At 33.2% G+C, this 20,461-nt stretch overlaps 4 protein-coding genes across 5 annotated transcripts; 1 reads left to right on the forward strand and 3 right to left on the reverse strand.

Annotated features, from left to right (window-relative positions):
* Window positions 1-435: 435 nt before the first annotated feature.
* On the forward strand, window positions 436-5,194 carry LOC123203653 (histone acetyltransferase of the MYST family 1). Its single transcript, XM_044620098.1, has 9 exons — window positions 436-810; window positions 1,500-1,588; window positions 1,773-1,832; window positions 1,949-2,158; window positions 2,393-2,461; window positions 2,844-3,005; window positions 3,206-3,299; window positions 3,894-4,036; window positions 4,829-5,194. The coding sequence occupies exons 1-9, from the start codon at window positions 504-506 to the stop codon at window positions 5,030-5,032; spliced, it is 1,338 nt and encodes a 445-aa protein (XP_044476033.1). The 5' UTR covers window positions 436-503; the 3' UTR covers window positions 5,033-5,194.
* A 1,097-nt stretch (window positions 5,195-6,291) lies between these two features.
* Window positions 6,292-6,840, reverse strand: LOC123202898 (uncharacterized protein At1g76070-like). Its single transcript, XM_044619050.1, has one exon. The coding sequence runs from the start codon at window positions 6,838-6,840 to the stop codon at window positions 6,292-6,294; it is 549 nt and encodes a 182-aa protein (XP_044474985.1).
* A 2,745-nt stretch (window positions 6,841-9,585) lies between these two features.
* Window positions 9,586-14,690, reverse strand: LOC123203118 (vacuolar protein sorting-associated protein 9A-like). 2 transcript variants are annotated; one of them, XM_044619296.1, is made up of 5 exons: window positions 14,259-14,687; window positions 13,268-13,415; window positions 12,238-12,408; window positions 11,144-11,323; window positions 9,586-10,932 (listed from the first exon to the last, which is right to left on the reverse strand). In XM_044619296.1, exons 1-5 carry the CDS (start codon window positions 14,348-14,350, stop codon window positions 10,087-10,089), a joined length of 1,437 nt encoding a protein of 478 aa, XP_044475231.1. In that variant the 5' UTR covers window positions 14,351-14,687; the 3' UTR covers window positions 9,586-10,086. The 2 variants fall into 2 exon arrangements, with proteins under 2 accessions (XP_044475231.1, XP_044475232.1); XM_044619297.1 differs by lacking the exon at window positions 12,238-12,408 and having other exon boundaries at window positions 14,259-14,690.
* Window positions 14,691-15,133: 443 nt separating this feature from the next.
* LOC123203119 (beta-1,3-galactosyltransferase 7-like) lies at window positions 15,134-19,514 on the reverse strand. Its single transcript, XM_044619298.1, has 11 exons — window positions 19,082-19,514; window positions 18,921-18,981; window positions 18,770-18,828; window positions 18,445-18,650; window positions 18,296-18,359; window positions 17,414-17,486; window positions 17,201-17,321; window positions 17,011-17,098; window positions 16,777-16,902; window positions 16,217-16,326; window positions 15,134-15,726 (listed from the first exon to the last, which is right to left on the reverse strand). Exons 1-11 carry the CDS (start codon window positions 19,177-19,179, stop codon window positions 15,578-15,580), a joined length of 1,155 nt encoding a protein of 384 aa, XP_044475233.1. The 5' UTR covers window positions 19,180-19,514; the 3' UTR covers window positions 15,134-15,577.
* Between the last annotated feature and the right edge of the window lie 947 nt (window positions 19,515-20,461).

Genomic DNA, 20,461 nt, shown 5'->3' on the forward strand with positions numbered 1-20,461 from the left:
GAAGGGAAGGAAGAAAAACTGAGAGGGAGGGAAAGTGGTTGATGGTTGAAGACAGCAAATGGTTGCTAGAGATGAGAAAAAAACTTAAATGAGAAATTATTATTTTTTAAACTTTAGACAGAAAAATTGTTAAATTTTTAAATAAAATAAGGGGAGAGAAATATGATATAATTTTAATTTTTTAAATATTTTTAATTAAATAATACTTTTACTGCCAATTCTAAGTGAGAATTTTAATAGAAAGTTGAGTGTTAAGGCTTTTGAAATTTTACAAATTAAAGTTTGTAAATGCAGTAAATCTTGGTGGGATTAGGTCTCTTGGCCAAATATAAACCAGTAAACGTAAAGAGTACCGGTAATGCAAAGAGCGGAACTTCGGAAGCCTTTTTTAAGGTAGAAAATATTTCCAAAGAAATATAGCCCATGGGCCAAGCCCACAGACTTTTTGCCTTTTTTGTTCCGCATCCCTTACGAGCCTACTCGTAGCTTACAACCAGAAATCGATGGGTTCGCTAGAGGCACCGTCGACTGCCGAAAACAACGGCTCCACAACCCCGGCCCCCACCTCTAACGGAGGAGATCAAAAGCCCTCAGTCTCCACCAACGGAGTTTCAGCTCCTCTAGCCGCGATGGCTCAGGAATCAGAAGCTTCGAGAAAACGGAAGGCGAGTATGCTACCTCTGGAGGTTGGTACTCGTGTCATGTGCCGTTGGAGGGACGGAAAGTACCACCCTGTTAAGGTCATTGAGCGCCGTAAGACAAACTACGGTGGCCCCAACGATTACGAGTACTATGTTCATTATACCGAGTGTAAGTTCTTGCAATCTTTTTCTTTTTTTATTTTAACTAACCTTAATATTCCGGTTCTGTTTTCCAAATTTGATGCCTTATAGGGTTGAGGAGATGTGGTGGTTCCCTACTGTATTTCTTTTGATTTGTGTTTGCTCTTGGTTTCTGTAATTTGGGATTTAGGGTTAGGGTTAGGATTAGGATTAGGTTTATGGCAATTTGATGGAATTGATTTTCTTCAAAATGTGATTACAAACGTTGGATTTAGGATATTAACAGGTAAATGGAAGTCTTTGCTTTTTTTGTGGGAAGTGAAGTAATTTAGTGGGAAACGCTATAGTGATTTGGGGAGAAAAGGAGGGATGCGTGTGTTTAATTGGGTTTGCTGAGGGAATCAGGTAGAAGTTGTGAATTAATATATTTGCCTGCAAAGATTTTCTGATGATTGTAGATGAAAGATGAGCGTGTGCTGACATCAAAAGTCTGATTGAATGACATTAAATTTCTTGATATGTATTAGATCGTAATTATGTAATGTTGTGGTTAGAGATAAAGATATGTAATAACTTTGCATTATTGCATGACAGTTTGAATTCTTTTTGGGATATCCATCATGTGGATTATCAATTGACATGCTACATTAATGATGCAAATCTGAATAATTAAATTTGATGTGTTCATATATTCCTTTTACCATCTGTCTTTCTCAGTTAATCGGAGGCTTGATGAATGGGTTAAGCTTGAACAACTTGATCTTGATTCTGTAGAAGCAGTCGTTGATGAGAAGGTGGAAGACAAGGTATTGACTATTGCAGTCTTACATTCTTATTTGCTTCACAGTTCTGTCAAAGTTATTATTTCAATTCATACCACTGTTCAAACATGGTTGCTAGCTGTTCATCTAGTATGATCATGTCTTCAGATTTTTGGGTTTACTGGAGGACATTGCTTACTAGTATCTGTGCTTGCAATATTATTTTCAGGTAACTAGTTTAAAAATGACACGCCATCAAAAACGAAAGATTGATGAGACACATGTAGAGGTATGTTTTAATGTTTAATCAAATGTTATAATGATGATGAATTTGTGAGACCTGACTTTCATGTGTCAGAACTTTCTTTTTAATAATTCGATCTGCTGGTAAATTTGATTGTATAGGGTCATGAAGAACTTGACGCTGCCAGTTTACGTGAACATGAAGAATTCACAAAAGTGAAAAACATTGCAACTATAGAACTTGGAAGATACGAGATTGAGACATGGTACTTTTCCCCTTTTCCTCCAGAATACAATGATTCTTTGAAGCTGTACTTTTGTGAGTTCTGTCTCAATTTCATGAAGCGCAAAGAACAGCTTCAAAGGCACATGGTAAGTGTGCTTCAAATTTACCATTTGTGTTTCTATATATGCTTATGTTTTAGCACATGCTTGAACAAAAAGTTATAGTTGAGCAATAGTGAGTGAGATGTACGTGGCACATGCTAATGTTTAAAGGATTCTGTGACCATGGTGCTTCATATACTTTGTATCATATGTCATGGATCTTGTTTATCATGCTTCTCAGATTTAGTATTTGATTCGCTTTTTTCTTCATATATGTAGAGGAAGTGCGATCTTAAGCATCCCCCTGGTGATGAGATATACCGAAGTGGTACGCTGTCCATGTTTGAGGTAGGTTTTTCTTGCTAATTTGATCTTTAAGCATTTGACTTTGGTCTTATTATCATAGTTCATAGCAGGACACCTGCTAGTATCCCTCCCCCATTCTTCCCCTCTGCTACTTCTGTAGACTAGAACTTGTATTCTTTTCCCCATTTACCTTTCTAATTGAGCAAATGACTTTCTCTACTTCATACGTTTCATATCAGCTTAAGGAGACAAACTTGGTGTAAACTTCTTTTGTTACTCTAAAAGTTTTGAGTCACAGAAATCGCAGTGTTTGATTTGATTTGCATCTATAGGGTGGAAAGAAAATTGATTCCATATCCTTCCTGTCTTACAGATACAAAATCAATAGTTGAGTTATCTTTTCTACATTTTATGTTTGAAACAGGTTGATGGAAAAAAGAACAAAGTTTATGGGCAGAATCTTTGTTATCTGGCTAAGTTATTTCTTGACCACAAGACGCTTTACTATGATGTTGACCTGTTTCTATTTTACGTATTGTGTGAATGCGATGATCGAGGATGCCACATGGTTGGATATTTTTCCAAGGTAAACGTTAATGCATCTTTCTTTTGTATTCTTACTAAATAAAAAATAAGAAAACAAAATATATTGTTCAATGCTGCATGGATCAAGTTTTCACATCTTATAGTGGTCATATCTGATCTAGAGGGCTTGCAATTTGAATGTGAGATTTCAGAAACACTAATATTTAAGTGCACCTAAGTGTATCTCGTTTGGTGATGCAGGAAAAACATTCAGAGGAATCTTATAATTTGGCATGTATCCTCACCCTTCCACCTTATCAAAGGAAGGGCTATGGAAAATTTTTGATTGCTTTCTGTAAGTCTCTGCATTCATTTCTTGTTATTTGATCCTGAGTGCTAACAGAATAGTGTTGTTCTCTGTGTGCATGAGTATGGATATATCCTTGTACTGTAAGAAGCAATCCTTAGAAGCTGAACTATGAATAAAAAGGCAATGCCTGCTTTGATGATGCAATGAAGAAAGAAATTTCAACCATTTGTTTTTCTGTTATGAAGTTTTATGCATCAGTTTCTTGTTAAGAACTATCGTCCATATGGCATGAGCTAAATTTTGAAAGTGAAGATTATATACTAATACCTCATTATCTACTGATAATGTAATTTATCCCAGAAATTGACCCTGTTCTATGTCCAAGGCAGAATCTCTCCAACTCTTTCTGGTGTAACTGTGCTTTGTTGTAGTGTTTTCTTGACTATTCAGTGGTATGTTTAAGTAGTAGTATCCACGGTGGATTTGAGCGGGGATACCAAAGTCATCTATTTAGCTTATCCTTTATGGTCTTGAATACACTATATTGAAAGCTTTGATAGTGTCATACTTTTTTCATGGTTAAATACTTCTGTTATTTTAGTAGAATTAGTTGCTAATGTTATCTCTAACATGGAGCAGCATATGAACTCTCCAAGAAAGAAGGAAAAGTTGGCACTCCAGAAAGGCCTCTTTCTGACCTTGGATTGTTGAGTTACAGAGGATACTGGACCCGCGTCCTTCTAGACATCTTGAAAAAGCACAAAGGCAATATTTCTATCAAGGTAGATAACTTTTTCCTAATCTTTAATAAATCCTGGCAAGTCTGTTTATTTTGTTTAACTGCACCTTTGTTTACCTCCCCAAACATGTGTGGATCATGTCTGGATGTCAGATAGAAGTTTACACCATGTATTTCGTTAGGTCAAATAACCATAAGTCATTGGGAAAAACCAATTAACAATATGCTCTTGTTGGATTCTATATATGGCATGAAATAGACTCAAATGCAAGATATGACAGAATTCTCATAAAATTTACATACCTGCTTATTTTCCTTGTTTTTTTATTGCAAATTCTCTCTGCATTAAAGTTAACTTGTGTATTAGTCCAATGTTTGTCAAAACTCAAGCCCAAATAGTACAGCCTGGTGTGCTGCTGTACATGTTTGTGTGTGTGAATACATTCCCACATAGATGAATATACACATATATGCATATGCATAAGCTCAACGAGAAGAAAAACACGCTATCCACACATGGTTAAGGTGTTAGAGAAGCAAAGCAATGCCAGGAGAGAATAGGATATGTTTTAGTGAAAAAGATGAATGATAGGGAAAGGAATATTGAGCTGCCCCTTGTGTAGCTTTCCTTCATTCTTTTCTATGCAGCAACTGGGAAGGGCATAAGCAATAACTACAGAAATTTATTCGGGGTTGTCCTAAATGTAATAAACTATCCCATTAATTGCTGATTTTATGGCAAATACTTTTGGTGTTACTCTTTCTTATGATGTATTAATACATTAAATTTTATCTGTATCAACACTTTTTTCCTTCAATCCCGTATTTTATACAGGAGCTCAGCGACATGACAGCCATCAAGGCAGAAGATATTTTGACTACCCTACAGAGCTTAGAATTAATTCAGTACAGGAAAGGGCAACATGTCATCTGTGCTGATCCTAAGGTCCTGGATCGGCATCTGAAAGCTGCCGGTCGTGGTGGTCTTGATGTCGATGTTAGCAAATTGATCTGGACTCCTTATAAAGAGCAGAGTTGATCGTTGGTTCAAGTAATCTCTATGTTTAACTAGTAATTTTCACCTTTGCCTGTATAAATATAGATTTTTAGTTGATGAAATTATCTTAACATCAGATCATGGCTTTAAATTCTTGCTGTATAACACTTGTTTTTTCTATCTGAATGTGTAGTAATTAACCCATGTGTACTTCTTACAAATAGAATTGTAAACTTGTAGGTAGATAATTCCTTTAAAAAAATTTAATAGCTAATTTGTTTAGTGTTCATTTAGTTTCTGCTAATTTGTTAGGTTTTCACCAGGTATTTGTTCATATTTTTCTTATTATCTTTAGAATTGCTTTTTATTTAGACTCATCCATATCATTTTCCCAGATTTAGATTCTTGCCTTGGTCCTCTACTTTTTGAAGCGTCTTTCAAGCAGAAAGCTTCTAAACAAAACTATTTTTTCTTTCAGTGGGGATACTGGGCTAAGTACTTATTTTTTATTATTAAGATAATTTTAGATAATATTTTATTATTAATGATGATGAAATAATAATTTATCTCTATTTTAAATATTAGAAAGATTGTAAGGATGATTTTGGTTTTATTATAATTTTATTTTATTAATTTTTAATTAATATAATATGTACCATATTTAGTATTTTAAAATAAAATAGTAATTTGATATTATTTATTTATTTATTTATTCTGCATCTCTCCATTATTATTATTATTAGAAGACAGAAATTTGTTTATCACATCACTTGTCCAACCCCACTAATCAAACTCTGGGATTTTCAATTTAATCCAACATTTGGGACTTAATAATTAATACTATTGTAATGTGATTGGTGTGAGTTGAAAACTTGACATGAAACAGAAGCTTGATCAGACCCTTAACCTAAATCTATACCCATTTGCCATAACAACCGACAAGAAATCACAACCCAAAACCAAATTTTGTATTAGGAAAAGTAGTTGTGAAATCTACATCTAATTTCATTGTTCAAAAATTTCATATACAGACTGATTGATAACATCAAATAAAACTCATAATTGAACAATATCAAAATTGAAGTATCATCAAAATCCTATACATTTTCCATGCAAACATTTCTCATTTCATCTTATCACACTTAAATTTGAAGAGACCTTTTCTGTTTTTGTTTTTGTTTAACGAGAGGTCCCATTTGAGGCATATAGATCGGTCTTATACCGTAGAGAGGATTTGAACCTTGAATGCCCATCTCTTTACCGTCCAAACCACCGATGCAATTTGAAGAGACTCATTCAATTCAAAGAGTTGATAATTCAAGTCGGTGCCTTGGAATTTGAAGATGCTGCAGCTGTAAGCTCTTCAATGTACCCCCAACTGCTCTCCTTTTCCAAAGACTGTTTTCATCTACTTTATCGTCTGGTCTTGCCGCCTTCTTGATCACCGGCAAAGGAGGATCCATTTCGACTATCTTAAAACTGATATTACCCTCTTTAACATCTTCAATCTTTGTCTTAGTAGTAGTTGTAATGTTTGTATTGGCAGTGAGATTTTTCCCGGAAAAGAGCTTCTTCAGTTTGAAGTACTTGACATTGTTGTTGTTGGTTTTAGCGGAAAGTTTGAGCTTTTGAGAAGAAGGGAAGCCGACTATCTTGTTGGTTCTCTTAACTTGGCCCATGCAGCCGATCCTAGGCGACAAAGGGTCGTTAGAAACGGCCGTAGATCGGCTTTTCCTTATGGGAACCGCCACGTCTTTGATGGACGGCGTTGAACAAAGCATAGGCAAGATCGTCCGGTGGTGAATATGCAGGTTCTGGTGATGAAAATGGTGATTATAGCCATTTCCCATGTCTGTGTTTGGATGGTGTTGAGAGAAAGAAAGAGAGATACAGAGAGTTGGGTCAGGATGAGAATGAAGTTTGAAGAAAAGGTTCATCACAAAAGAGAGCATTAATAGAGGAGAGAGTTTGTCAAAAAAATGAACAAAATGTTGTAGCTTAGCAAGATTGTTAGTGTATAATTCTCAAGTCCACTGATCCTTTTGACTTAAAATTTAGAGGAGGAAAGATAAAAGACACATGGGAAGTCTATTTTATTAACACATGGGAAGGCCAGAGCCCAAAAGGAAGTTCTTTTTTTTTTCCCCGAAAACTAGGGACAGCTAGTTTGAATATATAATTAGAGAAATAAATATTATGTGATAATATTTTTAAATGATTTTAAACTAAAAATAAAATATTATTTAATATATAATAAAATATTATTTAAATATTTAATTAAATATTTAAAATTTGATATATATAGTATTATTTTTTTATATTAATTAAATATTATTATGCATATATACTTTTAAATATATAATTAGTTATATAAATAATAAGTCATTATATGATAGATTTTATTTTATCAATAAAATTATATATACTTATTTTAAATACACAAATAAATATACATTTATATATGTTATCATATAATTGAGTGATTTTAAATAAAGAGTAAAATAATATTAAATCATATAATGACATATATAAATATATATTTATTTATATATCTAAAATAAATATGTATAGTATTATTTTTATTTTATTTATAATATAAAATTATTTAATCATATAATAATATATTATTTATATATTTAATGATATATTAAAAGATATATGCATATAATTTTATTATTAGCGTAGAAAAAACATAGAGATGAAAGAAAGCTATAAATGTTGAATGGGTTTTTAGTAGAACAAGTAGAGAAATTTCTAGTTCTTAATTCAACAATTATAATTAAGTAGAATCAATTAATTGTAACTAATCAAATTAACGTAATTATTAATTTGGATAAAAAATGTGAAAATATATAGAGGGTGCCACGTCATACGCATGGGATTTTTGAAATAAGAGCTGTCGCCCCATGCCATGCCACTGCAAGGGAAACAAACCACATGCTGACTTTGTGTCAGAATGGAGAGATGCATACACGATACAGCTCTGTCAACATTCAAATTATACGAAAAAATAATACGTATAATTTAACTTTATATAGTAATTTAAATAATAAAAAATAATTTTATATATAAAAAAATATACGTTTAAATATTTTTTTAATAATATATTAATATCAAATTTTTAATTTATTTGATTCAGTAATTATAAGATCAATTATTAAATTCAAAATTTATTTTATTTAATATAATTGATTTTTGTATAAAAGTGAAGATTTGATTAGAGTTAATTATTATAAAAAAAATATGTATAATTTTTTATATAAATATGATATATTATTATATAAATAAATATTATTTTATATTTAATTTAAAATTACTTAATCATATAGTAATATGTCATTATTTATACATAAAATTATATAAATTATTTATACATATAATATTACTTATCAATTAAATAATACTCTTAATAGGTGCAAAAAAGAGAATTTTAAACATAAGATAATAAATATTTAAATCTTTTTGAATGATATTTTAAAAATTAAAAATTTATTTATTTAATATAATATTAAATGATTAATTATTAAATTTAAAATTTTACTTGTTTAATATAATTAAATTCGTCCCAACAACAATTTTAATTTAAATAAAATTTTCAGGTTAAAAACAAAAAAAAAAAGAACTCAAATAAATAAAATTTAGCTGACACAATTACCATGTGGGTGGCACGTGAACCCTCCAATTTCCAACTCTTTATTTTATTTTCCTATCTTCACTTTCGTGTTTTGTTGGCCTAACTTTAGATATGATCACATGAAGCAACACGTAAGAGTTCGAGCTTCAAGTCAATGGTTCCTCACAAAAGCGCTTTGTGCGAATTAGGCATTTCATGGCCCCAGATTTGTCTTGACTTGACACATCGGTTTCTGTCAGCTTTGATTCGTAGAAAGGTGTTGTCCCCTCTGTATAAATATTATATAGAAAAAAACAAGAAACAAAGGGCGATCTCCGAGATGATATGCCTGCCTGGCTAGCTTTGCACAGCACAGACAATCAACAAGCCAAGAAAATCACGCCCAAGGCAGGCCTAAGGCATTAAATTATTATTGTAACTTTGTTCTGCGTTGCTCGCTCCCTCTGAACAGATGGGTCTTTTTCGTTTGTGTGGTTTTACTAAATTTATATTAGGGCTGCATGAAAAAGAAAGTTCCAATGATAAAAGAAGAATGAGAATTTAATGATATTTTAAGATTAAATTATTTATTTATATTTAATTTAAATTTAAAATTTTATCTATTTAATATGATTGATTTAAACTTAAAAAAACAGCCTAACTCAAAGAAGATTTCCTTCTTTCAAAAAATAAATAAATTTATATAAGGCCTCTGCCCAACTAATTAGAGACCCCAAGTCCTCCAAATGTGAAAAGTTAGATGATTGAAACCACGCAGCTTCCTTTCATTTTCTGTGTGTCTGAAACACCTTGGATAGGTATCGGACACATTTAGGAGTTGAAAACATTTAATGCACCTTCATATTCAACAATTTCGTCTCAAAAGATGGAACCATATTGAAAAATATTTATGACCATTGATGATGATATATCAATTGAACCATATTTGATGCACCTCCATATTCAACAATGTGATTTCATCTTTTGGCAGTAGACAAATATAAATTTTCATGTTCATTGATGAAAATATTAATTATCTTTGGTCAAACACAGTTAAAAAGGGACTATTACTTAGGGCTATATCCCAACATCCCAAACATTTTCTATCCCCTCAGCTATCTGTGAACTATACTTCCTATGTTCTGAGTTCCTATAACTTTTAATCTAAAGCCACCCATAAATGGTAGTACCTTGAATGCATATGATTGATATGCATTTCCCGGTTATGTTGAATGGAAGCGACCTGGATGCAGAATATGCATCTTCTCAGGAGTTCTGTTTGATGAACTTGAAACGCGATATTCCCACATCTTCCCTTTGTTTAGGAATTATATTCAGACAGCATGTACACTCTCTGCTTCCAAAGCTATTTTTATAACAATTTAGCTTTCCACCACAAGTCGAGAAAGAAAGCGCCTGACTGCCTGGCTACCCCATTGAAGACTCAATGTATGTCTACGCGACATGCCTTTCCAGAAATTGTTCATTGAGAAGTCTCATCATTTTTCCCATCTTCGTGTACACTTGCCTCATTGTCCAGCAACTGAGATTCGACATTATCTTCACCAGAAACCAAAGCTTGATTAGAGCCATCATCTGAGCTGCTGGTATTTATGTGTGGTTTATCATTCAGCTCTGATATCCTGTGATCTTCAGATTCCTTCACAGTTTCAGCATGATGTTGGGATTGAATATTCAAATCCAAAGAAGGAAAAGAGGAAGTAGCACCACCCAACCCTTTGGAAAGACAAACATATTTAAAAACAAGCTGCTTATAATTATTTAGCAGGTCTTCTACATCATTGATTGTAAGGTCACCAACATGGGCAAATAAGTATGGATACTCCTGAAAGACTTTGTTCGCCTTATCCTCCTTCAAAAGCATATTTGCCCCTTTATTCTCCAACTCTGAGAGGGATGGAACTTTAGTTATCGGTGCCTGATCATTAGCAGACATTGATTTCTTACTTCCATACTTGGTTTCAGAAGACTTGGCCCATATAATAGGTTCCTTTTCCTTCTTAGAATTTAGTGCCTGATGTTTGGATTCCGTAAGTTCTTCTCTGGAAATTTGTCCAACAATTTCATCACTTTTATCAAGCATACTGTCCATCTCTGTTGCAAGACCAGAAAGAAGGGCTCGAGCAGATTCCATATTTGTTTCAAAGTCAGATTCCGACATTGAAAGGGCTTTTGCATCAATGTTTGAGATGAACGACTCTGCAGAGAGCATGTTAGTGAAAAAGTAGGCTGCTTCTCCAACCAATCGAGATTGAGACCTGAATCTTTGTATATACAATAAATTTGAGTGTAGCTGTGGAGGGTTTGCCTGAAAAATATCAGCCATACAAAGTAATTCCTTCATAGCTATTAAATATAGATCACAAATAAAATGACATTTCAATAAAATTTAAAACATCACAGCATGGAAACCCTTAGATGTTGTTAAGACTCATGTCTACATTTCTCGCAAGAAAGAAAAACAAATACAAGGCAGAAATTATGTGGATAACGTATCACACTTAAATTATCGATCTCACCTTTATAGTAACATAAATTAGGACCGGAAGAAATTCATCAGCGCCAGGGGGATCCTCATTTGAAGCTTTGGCAGCATTAAGTAGTAAATTGTTGATAACCTTGCAACAACTGAGAATACATACAAGCTTATCTCTTGGAGCCTTATACGTATTTATCTTCTGCAGCTCTTTCTGTGCAAGCTGACAATTTAAAAAAGAAAGATGCTTCAGTAAGACAATATTTAAATAAATGAACCCAGAAAGATATCATTAGGTTACTCAAGTCAAAGCTGCTACTACCAAAAAAAAAATGTCCCACTTGTTTTTTTCCCTTTTAAATGTGGGTATTCAACTGAAAGCTAAAAGATATACTTTTTCCCCACTACAAGCCAAATGACTTCAAATCATTGAAATTACAAAGAATGTATCCTCGCAGCATGTCAATATCTTGGATTAGGTTTCCACAAAGAACTCATACTTCTTAAAAGAACTGTCAAATACTTTAAAGCATGTTTAATTTAACATCCATCATGCACTATATCATTTCAGTGTTATTGACAACAATTTTGGAAGCACACTCACCTTGAACTCTCTTTAATGGGGCTAAAATAACAATTATCCTCCAAATATAGGTTATTATTACATACAGAGCATGGCTAAGAGTGATCTCAAAAAAAGAAGCAGAGTGATGGGAGTCAACTATTAGACTTTGGAAAAATTGTCTGACACATACAGGGTTACTTCTAGAAGAGAAAACCAAGCATCATACTAAGTATCAAATGCAAGAATGATAACTCAAGGAGAAAAGAACCATATAACATGTTTTCAAAATTGTAATAATATAAACAGGTATATATAGCATGTGAGCCTTTCCTGAGTAACAATTACTCATAAATAGCATGAAAAAAAGTATAAATCTTGGCCCCTACATGAAAATAGCATCCAACATAAATCCCAATTGTGTAAAACAAATGCAGAGAATGCTTTAAATGTCGTAAGTCTTCTACATGAAACATACTTATACTGTCAACAAGTCCAATGAGCCAACCCTCTAGAGGGAGAAGTATTCTACATATCAGAGAGAAAATCAACTGAATGTAAATTCTTCCACTTACAAGCCATGATGATTCATTTTGAAAAGTAGAATTAATATCCAAATATTCAGGCTGAATAAATTGTTGAACCAAAGCAGTCTTCTCATAAAGATTTTCATCAAATTTTACATCATCGGCAATGGATGCAAATACATGGTTAAATAGTTTTGTCATTACATACTTCTCCAACCCCTGTACGTGAAGAATTCAAAGGTACACAAGTCACTTAATAAGAAGTATAATCCACATAAAAAAAAATTATTGGGAAGTAAAGTCCATTTAAGAAATGAAATTTATGTGGTATAGCATCAAGTTATGTAGTAGTTTTATAACAGACTTGACAATAACTATCTTCCAAAAATTTCCATAATTCAATTTCCCTTAGTTGTTATCATGGCCCAAAGGCCAAAGTCAATAGATCCAAAATTCCCAAAAAAAATTATTTTTAGACTGAAATGGCATTGTTTTGCTCTCTTTTAGTTTAGATCACCAAAAATGCAAGCAAAGTCCCATTTAACGCCTTCAAGCTCCAAGCACAGTTTGTTTCATCAGTAAATATAGAAGCATGGGTAAACCCCTTCTCTCAAAAGTAAAAAAGATCCCACAATTTATTCTAGTTCTCATTGGCCAATATCTCTTTTAGAGTAACCTCATGATTTATTGGCACTGGAGCGATTTCAAAGATCATCTTCTATGGACAGTTTCCTTTCACTATGATGTGGTTCTCAATCTCAGATGTAGAAGAGAAATCTAAGAATTTATCTGGCAGGTTCTATCAGTGAGTAATCTACAATATGATTTAACCCTAGTAGCTATTGTTGTCCATCACTTCAAAAGGATTAAAAAAACAGATTCACGTCTCCACTTTATTTTTTAAATTTGATTTCCATTGTGTAACAATAACATTACTTAGTCTTTCCACGTCACTACTGTGGCTTTAAATTCTCTCTATTATATAAAGTCACACACACAACACACAAAAGTTAACGTCAAGCTACCAGAATTTATCAATAAAAAGATGTCATACACAAATGAATCCCTAGTTACTCACTTCACCGGCACTCTCCAGCTCCTCCTCTGAACAACCAGCCCAAAGTGGATGAGCCCTGAAAGCGGCTTCCATATTGGCAAAGAACTGCTGCACTGCAGCACTACCCCTTTCTGGATCAGGAACATTGTTTGAGAATGACACAATGAAACTGCAAGAAAACATTTCACATTCAAAAACTCAAGCATGAATGCCTCATAAACAATAACAATAAACCACATAAAAATAAATAAATAAAAAATGCTGCAATATAGAGATTTGTATAATGAACAAACAACCTCCCATCTTGGGTTTCTAGCTCAAATCTAGCATTATCATGACCTGTGAGTTTCACAGACTCACAATTAATCAAAATTAGTCAAACAATTTGCTACTTAACTAATTACTTCACATTTTTTCATATCAAATAATGTACCTGGTTCTAGCAATCAGCTATACCATTAGATAAAAACTCAACAAATCGATTGAAAATCTCTTAACATTAAGGCTGAATCACATTTTGTACGTCTGTTTGTTAGTTTTTTTCTTTTTTTAATAAGAAATAAACCTCCAACAATAAATTATTATGTCACCAACCTCTTCAACAATGCTTTCATAACAGGTGCCCCACCGACCATAGAAGCAAGAAATTAGAGGCATTTTGCCAAGTGATTTAAACGCTAACAAAACGGTGAAAAATTCTAGCTGAGCCACATGTCTTAGAGATTTAAATATTTAGCGAACATCAATCCGTCAAATTGAGATTATCCATCATAATCTTCCTTAAATTTTAAAAAGAGTTTCATAATTTAAAATTTCTCATTGATTCATCGGCTCGTTTACTAAGCGTTTAAACGAATCCCTGGCTGAAGCATTACAAGCATTGACTTAATTTAAAAGTCAAGAGAACAGACAGACTACAGCGATAGCTCAATTCAAAACAAAATTCGTATCGATCAAGTCAGAAAAAGAAAGTCTCAAGCTCAAAAAGAACAATAGCGAGAAGGAGATGGACCTCTTGATGGATTTGACGAAATCTGCAGCAGAAGGTTGACGCATGCGTTCCAGAAAGTCTTGCAAGCCCAAGAAAACGTCCGCGTTCTCCATTGAACTTCCACCGTCCGATTGTTTGAAAATATATAAACAAAAAAATCAGAGCTTACAGTGATGAGAGAGCAGCGTAGAGTTTGAGCAGCGCGAGAGGTGAACAGCTATGATTTGATTAGGGGCATAAGTGATATTAACAGATGTATAAGGTTGTTTTTGATATTTGGCAATAGAATGGACTTAGTAAGCGGAGACTTCCAAGAGAAACCCGATAACTTGGGAGCAAACAATTTATATTTATTTTATAACATTTTCTAATACAAAAACATATAAATACCCGAACTTAACTACTTAAGCATCGAATGATTAAAAATAAAAAAAACCTACTCAATTTTATTTACTAGGCTTCCCACGAAAAAATTCCCAGGCTGCAGAAAAATTATTCTGTGAGAATCCCAGTTTTATATATATATGAAATTTAGATATAACAGTAGATAGTATCAAACCAGTCAAATATGACTTATCGTGCCTAGTGATCGGATTATGCCTAAACTAGTAATTGACAGGTCGTGTAGGGTGAGCTAGCGAATTGGCTAATTGAACTTTTTATTTTTTTTATTATTTTTCAGATTATACTTTTAGCGTTTTCCATTATATTAATTAATCTGTTCTTCGTTATATTCATCTTCTATATTACATTTTCAGTACTCCAGTCTTAACATGGAAATAATTTTACAGTAATGTAATTTACCATTCCAAAAGGAAATGACAAGATGAAGGACTCCACAAAAAACAGTTGATTTTGGTTCAGAAGAAAAAATATCTATCACAGAACTTATCATGGAATTTCAACTGGGCTAATGCCATTCTTTTTATCACAAAACGGGTTATTGCATTTTTGAGGAACAAAATGGGGCCGTACATAAAGTCTTTTGACAACAATATACCTATGTAGAAAATTACATTCAATTCATAAATAAAAAAGTAAATTAATTTTTTGAATGGATGGCCTTGTATTGTATCCTCAAACTTGTTATGGGAAGAACATATCTTGAATGATGCACCATTTGTTGCAGGTTCACATCTGGGCACCTGCTGCTGCTAGCCAGTTGAAGGGTCGACTCTTATACAACAAATGCACGGGGATCTCTCACATTCAAGAAATTTGGACTATTAGTGAATTTTTTTAATCTATATAAGTCCACTTCTTTCCCTATCTCAAGTCTGTAATTTTCATCCCTTGTTGACGACATGTTCTCCACTGAAACACTTCCCGCTTGCATTGGTTCAAAACTGGGCACTCCAAACAACACTATCTCCTTCACCACACTTTTCATGTACAGACTTTAGTTTCTCAACAGACTTGCAGATTCCACTGCAGCTCCAATCAAATGATGCAACGCATACGTTTCCGGCCTGTGCTTTCCACTCACAATCTGCAGCAAAGAGGCAGACAAAATACATGCAAATCAAACAAGAAGAAAGAACCAAACCACCTAATGAATATTTTGGTCAATTTAAGTAGAACCGAGTGCTCAGGTCTCTATAAACACAGTATTCCTGACATGGCTTCCTTAAAAATAGATCAAGATTCACAACTTAAAAGGTCCAACCTAATATAGACAAATAACGAGGGCTTAGGATATAGAGCTGATACTGAATTTCCTAAATGCAACAAATGAATTCATGCATCCCATCTGCACATAAAAATGTCATATGCTATAATCATAATGATGCTAAGTTTCATCATTTAATGTTTCACAAGTGACTCCCAAATGGTAGTCTGTCATCTCCACATATCTGCTTAATTCCTTCCCTTTTTGTTCTTTCTAGAATGTCCCATCCCCATCTAGAACCTCAGAGGTTACCATACCTAGGTATCAGATTGGCATAAAAACAGATAGTCATAGTTTTTCAAAATCATACCTGGTGGAGTCCCACAACACATGTTGCGGTCATCAATGTGCTCAACCTCAAGACCTATAAACCACGAACCAAGTGACACGTCTTCATTGGCAAACTTATGCAATAGAGGCCTGCAGTCACAAAGATCACGTCAAAGAACTTAGTTGGCTCACTGTATGTGTGATAGCTCATAGTTGAAAAGCTACCAGATCCAAAACCAATCTGTTTTAGACAGATAGGCATGGATTTACATTTGAATAGTCCTTGGCATTTTCATTGTGATTTTGGTTTGTTACACATTCCAAATGGTCAACTTCAATAATATACAATGCAGCGGTACCAAAACTTTAATGCCAACTTGTGAAATATACATCTTTTTAATGATTAAAATGAGGACACTCACAGATTCAATGCCAAGAGCGTGGTGGTTGGTAATGGTAAAGGCACAAGTAAACAAGAAATTTCTTTGTTAATCAGCACTTGAACACTAGCATTATGGATGGTAAACTAGAAGCCTTTTTGCATGGGAACTCTCAATGTAACAAATTAGGCTACTTTCACAAGAAATTCACAATGCTTACTGGTTGATAGAGATATATGTGGCAAGATCCTTCGAAATTGCATATATCTGCCCAGTTGCATGACGGAAGTATTTGTTCCCCTCTTCTCCAAATTTCCAGTACTCTGGTTCGTGGTACTTGACATGCCTGGGGAAAGACAAATGAATTAAATAAGCTTTATACAACATCTCTGCACACATGATATTAAGTAAATTGAACAGTAACATTATCAATAACATAAAGCAGGGGAATTACTTTTGAGAAAGAACAGGTCCAGATTTCATGCACCCAATATAAACTCTGGGCTTTGTACGGTGATGAGCGAGAGTAGAAGCTAGCATACCTACAGAAGCAAGATTAGAAATTCCACTTCAAAAATGGTATTTAAAAAACATTTATCATTCAATAATGAAATTAAAAGTAAATTTTCAGCAAAAGTGCATACCTAGATTAACATGGACATCATCATCAACTTTGACATAGAAGTCAGCATCCCATTTTGCAACAGCAGTGGCAAAGAACGTTTTTGTTTTTGCAGACAATTCATGGTATCCTTCAATGTGCTCCTATAAGATAATTGAAGATGACACAAAGTCCCGGAAAAATTCATAGATTTTCCAAACAAACACAACACAATAACTTTTTTTTCGCTTCTTACCAGCCGCAGGAAGTCCTTGTGCTGAGCGTCTTCTGAATCAATAGCTTTATCTAAAATGCTGTTGGATGTTGCACTGTATGAAATAAGCCAGATAAAATTTTGGTTCAGTTCTCAATTACAGATGACTGCACAATACTGTTTTTCAATATTTAGTTACTAAAACAAATTGTATAAGTAACATATGACAGACACATATGAGATGTAGAATGGTATAAAGTGCAAAAAGTCCACAGAATTAAGCCTAATAATGTGTCATTATACGTAGTTGTCTGACATTAACAACAATGCATCAGCTCTAAATTCTATCTGACAACACAAACACATTTATAGAGTTTGTCATTAAAAAAGTAACACAGGAGCCATCAGCTACATAGAAACAACGTAATCAGAAGGGTGGGAAAGTAAGCCAACCGAAAGTCCTTTAGAAATTGTTAGTTAAACTCTCAATCTAAATAATTAACAACTACTATGTCCAAACATCATTTTGGTAGCCAGTACACTTATAAGCCCAGGTTATGTATAATAGGATCACAGTAGATTTGATATTTTACAGAAGAATGACCATAATTTCTTTTGTCAGATTATTACGTTCAAAGCTTTAATTCTAGAATTACAATTTGTGAAGGACATGGCGTGGAACATGATCACACAAAATTAACAATTCAGTTTTGCCGTGTACAAATGACGGCAATATGGTAAGGTAGTTTAGAAGTTGATCATATTTCTTAGAAGAAGAAATTGGAGCCTGAAGCAAATTTATAAAAGAGACACCAGAAAGGCAACAGAACTATAAGTTGTCAGATTCAAATTTCATGGACAACCTATTCAATCACTACTGTTTCACAATTCATGAAACTACTATTTTATACCAAACTAATTTACCTGTGGCCAATCATGAACCGGACAACAATTCCCTTCTCACGCTCCAATTGAACAAGCTTTTCTCCTTTAAAAAATTTTAAAAAATAAAATCAATTAAAAGAAATCAATAACATTAAAATCCATTATCTGAAAAAAAAAAAAAAAGATACCTTGAGGCATCCAAGTCTCCCTAACAGAATCACGCCGCTTCCTACTACTAAAAGCAGTATTAATTCCAATAACCATGAGCACTTTCGGTTTAGTTGGGTTCAAGTTGGTCAAATTGGAAGCAAAACCTCCTACGCTAGCTTTTTCCCCGGAATTCCGGGATGCTCGCAGTTCCATCTGGAGCATTGCGATTGCCTTGTCCAAAGACCTGAAACGTACCCAAATTAGCCAAGCATAAACAAAATTCCATTTAAAAAAAAAAAAAAAGAAATCTAAATTAGAAACTAGCTAAGCTGAATTACAAATAATCAGATTGTTTATACTTACTGAACTGCATCATGGGTTTTCGTAATTTCATTCACTACATCTTTATCTTCTTTAATATTCTGTCACAAAAAAAGTAAGAAAATAAATTACACAAATTCAAACGGAGGTTGACGAAAATTAGGAGTGAAATTGTTTGGTAGGCTTAACTTACTTTCTTAGTACCGCAATCACTGGAAATAAACTGACCGTAGGATTCAGGAGGGTTCCACGACCTGATCAACGTCACAGATATTAAAAAAAAATTCAAACCCACCAACACAGAACAGGAAACTGAAACCTAATTCTCAGAACACAAATCCTAAAAACCTATACCTGTTACTGAAGATGAGACCGAGAGCGAAACATGATAAGCAGATAAAAGGAATCCATTTGGAAGATATAATATGAGTGGCGTTGGTTCGGCTCTTCATCTTTTGTGAAGACCGAGAGAGGGAAATGGTGTTGATGAAGCTGAAGAACTGCAAGATGTCGAATTGTATGCAAGGTGTATATATAGTAATACGATTGAGATGAAAGATTCGTTTTTCTTTTTTTTTTTTCTAATTACCCGTTTATTTGGTTTGAATTTTATGCAGATTACACGGTCAAAGGTTAGGCATGAGAAGCATGAAAATTAGAACGTAGGTAGTAGAAATGTCAGAAGCTAACTAACAACAGAAGGGACCTCTGGCGTGGATCACACGTCGACGCCACTCGCAAGTCACGCCTCGACTCCGGATTCAAAATCCGCCGGCTTTGCGGAATCGGAGCCCCGGCCTTTTGACTGATACCTTTAATTTGTCTGCTTTTGTATAATTAATACATCATTGTGCAGTTGCAACTATGTGATTAAACAATAATTATAATACAAAAACAAGTTTAAAATTTACTAAAGCTATGAAAATTGGTGTAGACTTGTAGTGGCAGCTTAGGCTTTAAAAAGTCCGCCCACAATGAAATGCTAAATTTATCTTCTACTCTATTTATTAACCATGCTTTTAAGGTCGGATCAATAATTGTTTCATTAATTTATATTGGACTGACTAAATCAATTTAATTGATTTGTTTAATTTATTATAAATTATAATAAATTTATTAAATAATATCAAATATTTAATATATATTTTAAATATAAACAATATAATGTTTATTATAAATAAATTTATACAATTATTAATAAATATAAAGTATATTTACTTCTTTGAAATATAAATTTCAATTTATTAAAACAAAAAAAACTCAAAAAATTGAATAAATATTAAAATTAAAGGTTAGGACAATAAGACTTAATCAAGCCCGATTTTGTCAGTTTTATTAAACTAATTTTTAATAAAAATTGAATCGATTGATTAGGCCAGTTTTTAATACATTAGTTTTACGTGTTTGAATTTTAAAACATTTTTTTATCTATTTAATACATAAATCAATTTTCCTTGTTTAGAATTTAATACTATTAATTGAAAAGATTTTTTATACTTCAAACAAGTAAAATTATTAATAAATGTCTAACCATTTCATTTATTATGTAAACTACCATATAATTCTTCCCTTCTCCTACTTATTTTTTTTTTTTTTTTTAATTTTAATTTTCTATCTCCTTCTCGTAGCGGCTAAATCTAGCTCTAACCATCTAATAAAATAGTTTGTTGTTAACAACTCTTCTTATAAAATTATGATTTGTCTAATTTGTTGTGGAATCGTGGCTTGAGCACC

The sequence above is a fragment of the Mangifera indica genome, chromosome 19, assembly GCF_011075055.1.
Source record: "Mangifera indica cultivar Alphonso chromosome 19, CATAS_Mindica_2.1, whole genome shotgun sequence".
NCBI classification, from domain to species: Eukaryota; Viridiplantae; Streptophyta; class Magnoliopsida; order Sapindales; family Anacardiaceae; genus Mangifera; species Mangifera indica.

Excerpts from the sequence above, each read along its gene's own strand:
- LOC123203653 (XM_044620098.1), top strand. The coding sequence starts at position 504 with ATGGGTTCGCTAGAGGCACCGTCGACTGCCGAAAACAACGGCTCCACA. Across the intron at positions 3,006-3,205 it reads TGGTTGGATATTTTTCCAAG|GAAAAACATTCAGAGGAATC; the intron begins GTAAACGTTAAT and ends TTGGTGATGCAG. Across the intron at positions 3,300-3,893 it reads AAAATTTTTGATTGCTTTCT|CATATGAACTCTCCAAGAAA; the intron begins GTAAGTCTCTGC and ends AACATGGAGCAG.
- LOC123203118 (XM_044619296.1), bottom strand. The coding sequence starts at position 14,350 with ATGGAGAACGCGGACGTTTTCTTGGGCTTGCAAGACTTTCTGGAACGC. Across the intron at positions 13,416-14,258 it reads TTCGTCAAATCCATCAAGAG|TTTCATTGTGTCATTCTCAA; the intron begins GTCCATCTCCTT and ends GTTTTCTTGCAG. Across the intron at positions 12,409-13,267 it reads AGCTGGAGAGTGCCGGTGAA|GGGTTGGAGAAGTATGTAAT; the intron begins GTGAGTAACTAG and ends CTTCACGTACAG.
- LOC123202898 (XM_044619050.1), bottom strand. The coding sequence starts at position 6,840 with ATGGGAAATGGCTATAATCACCATTTTCATCACCAGAACCTGCATATT.
- LOC123203119 (XM_044619298.1), bottom strand. The coding sequence starts at position 19,179 with ATGAAGAGCCGAACCAACGCCACTCATATTATATCTTCCAAATGGATT. Across the intron at positions 18,651-18,769 it reads AAAACCCATGATGCAGTTCA|GTCTTTGGACAAGGCAATCG; the intron begins GTAAGTATAAAC and ends GGTACGTTTCAG. Across the intron at positions 17,099-17,200 it reads TGATGTCCATGTTAATCTAG|GTATGCTAGCTTCTACTCTC; the intron begins GTATGCACTTTT and ends TTGCTTCTGTAG.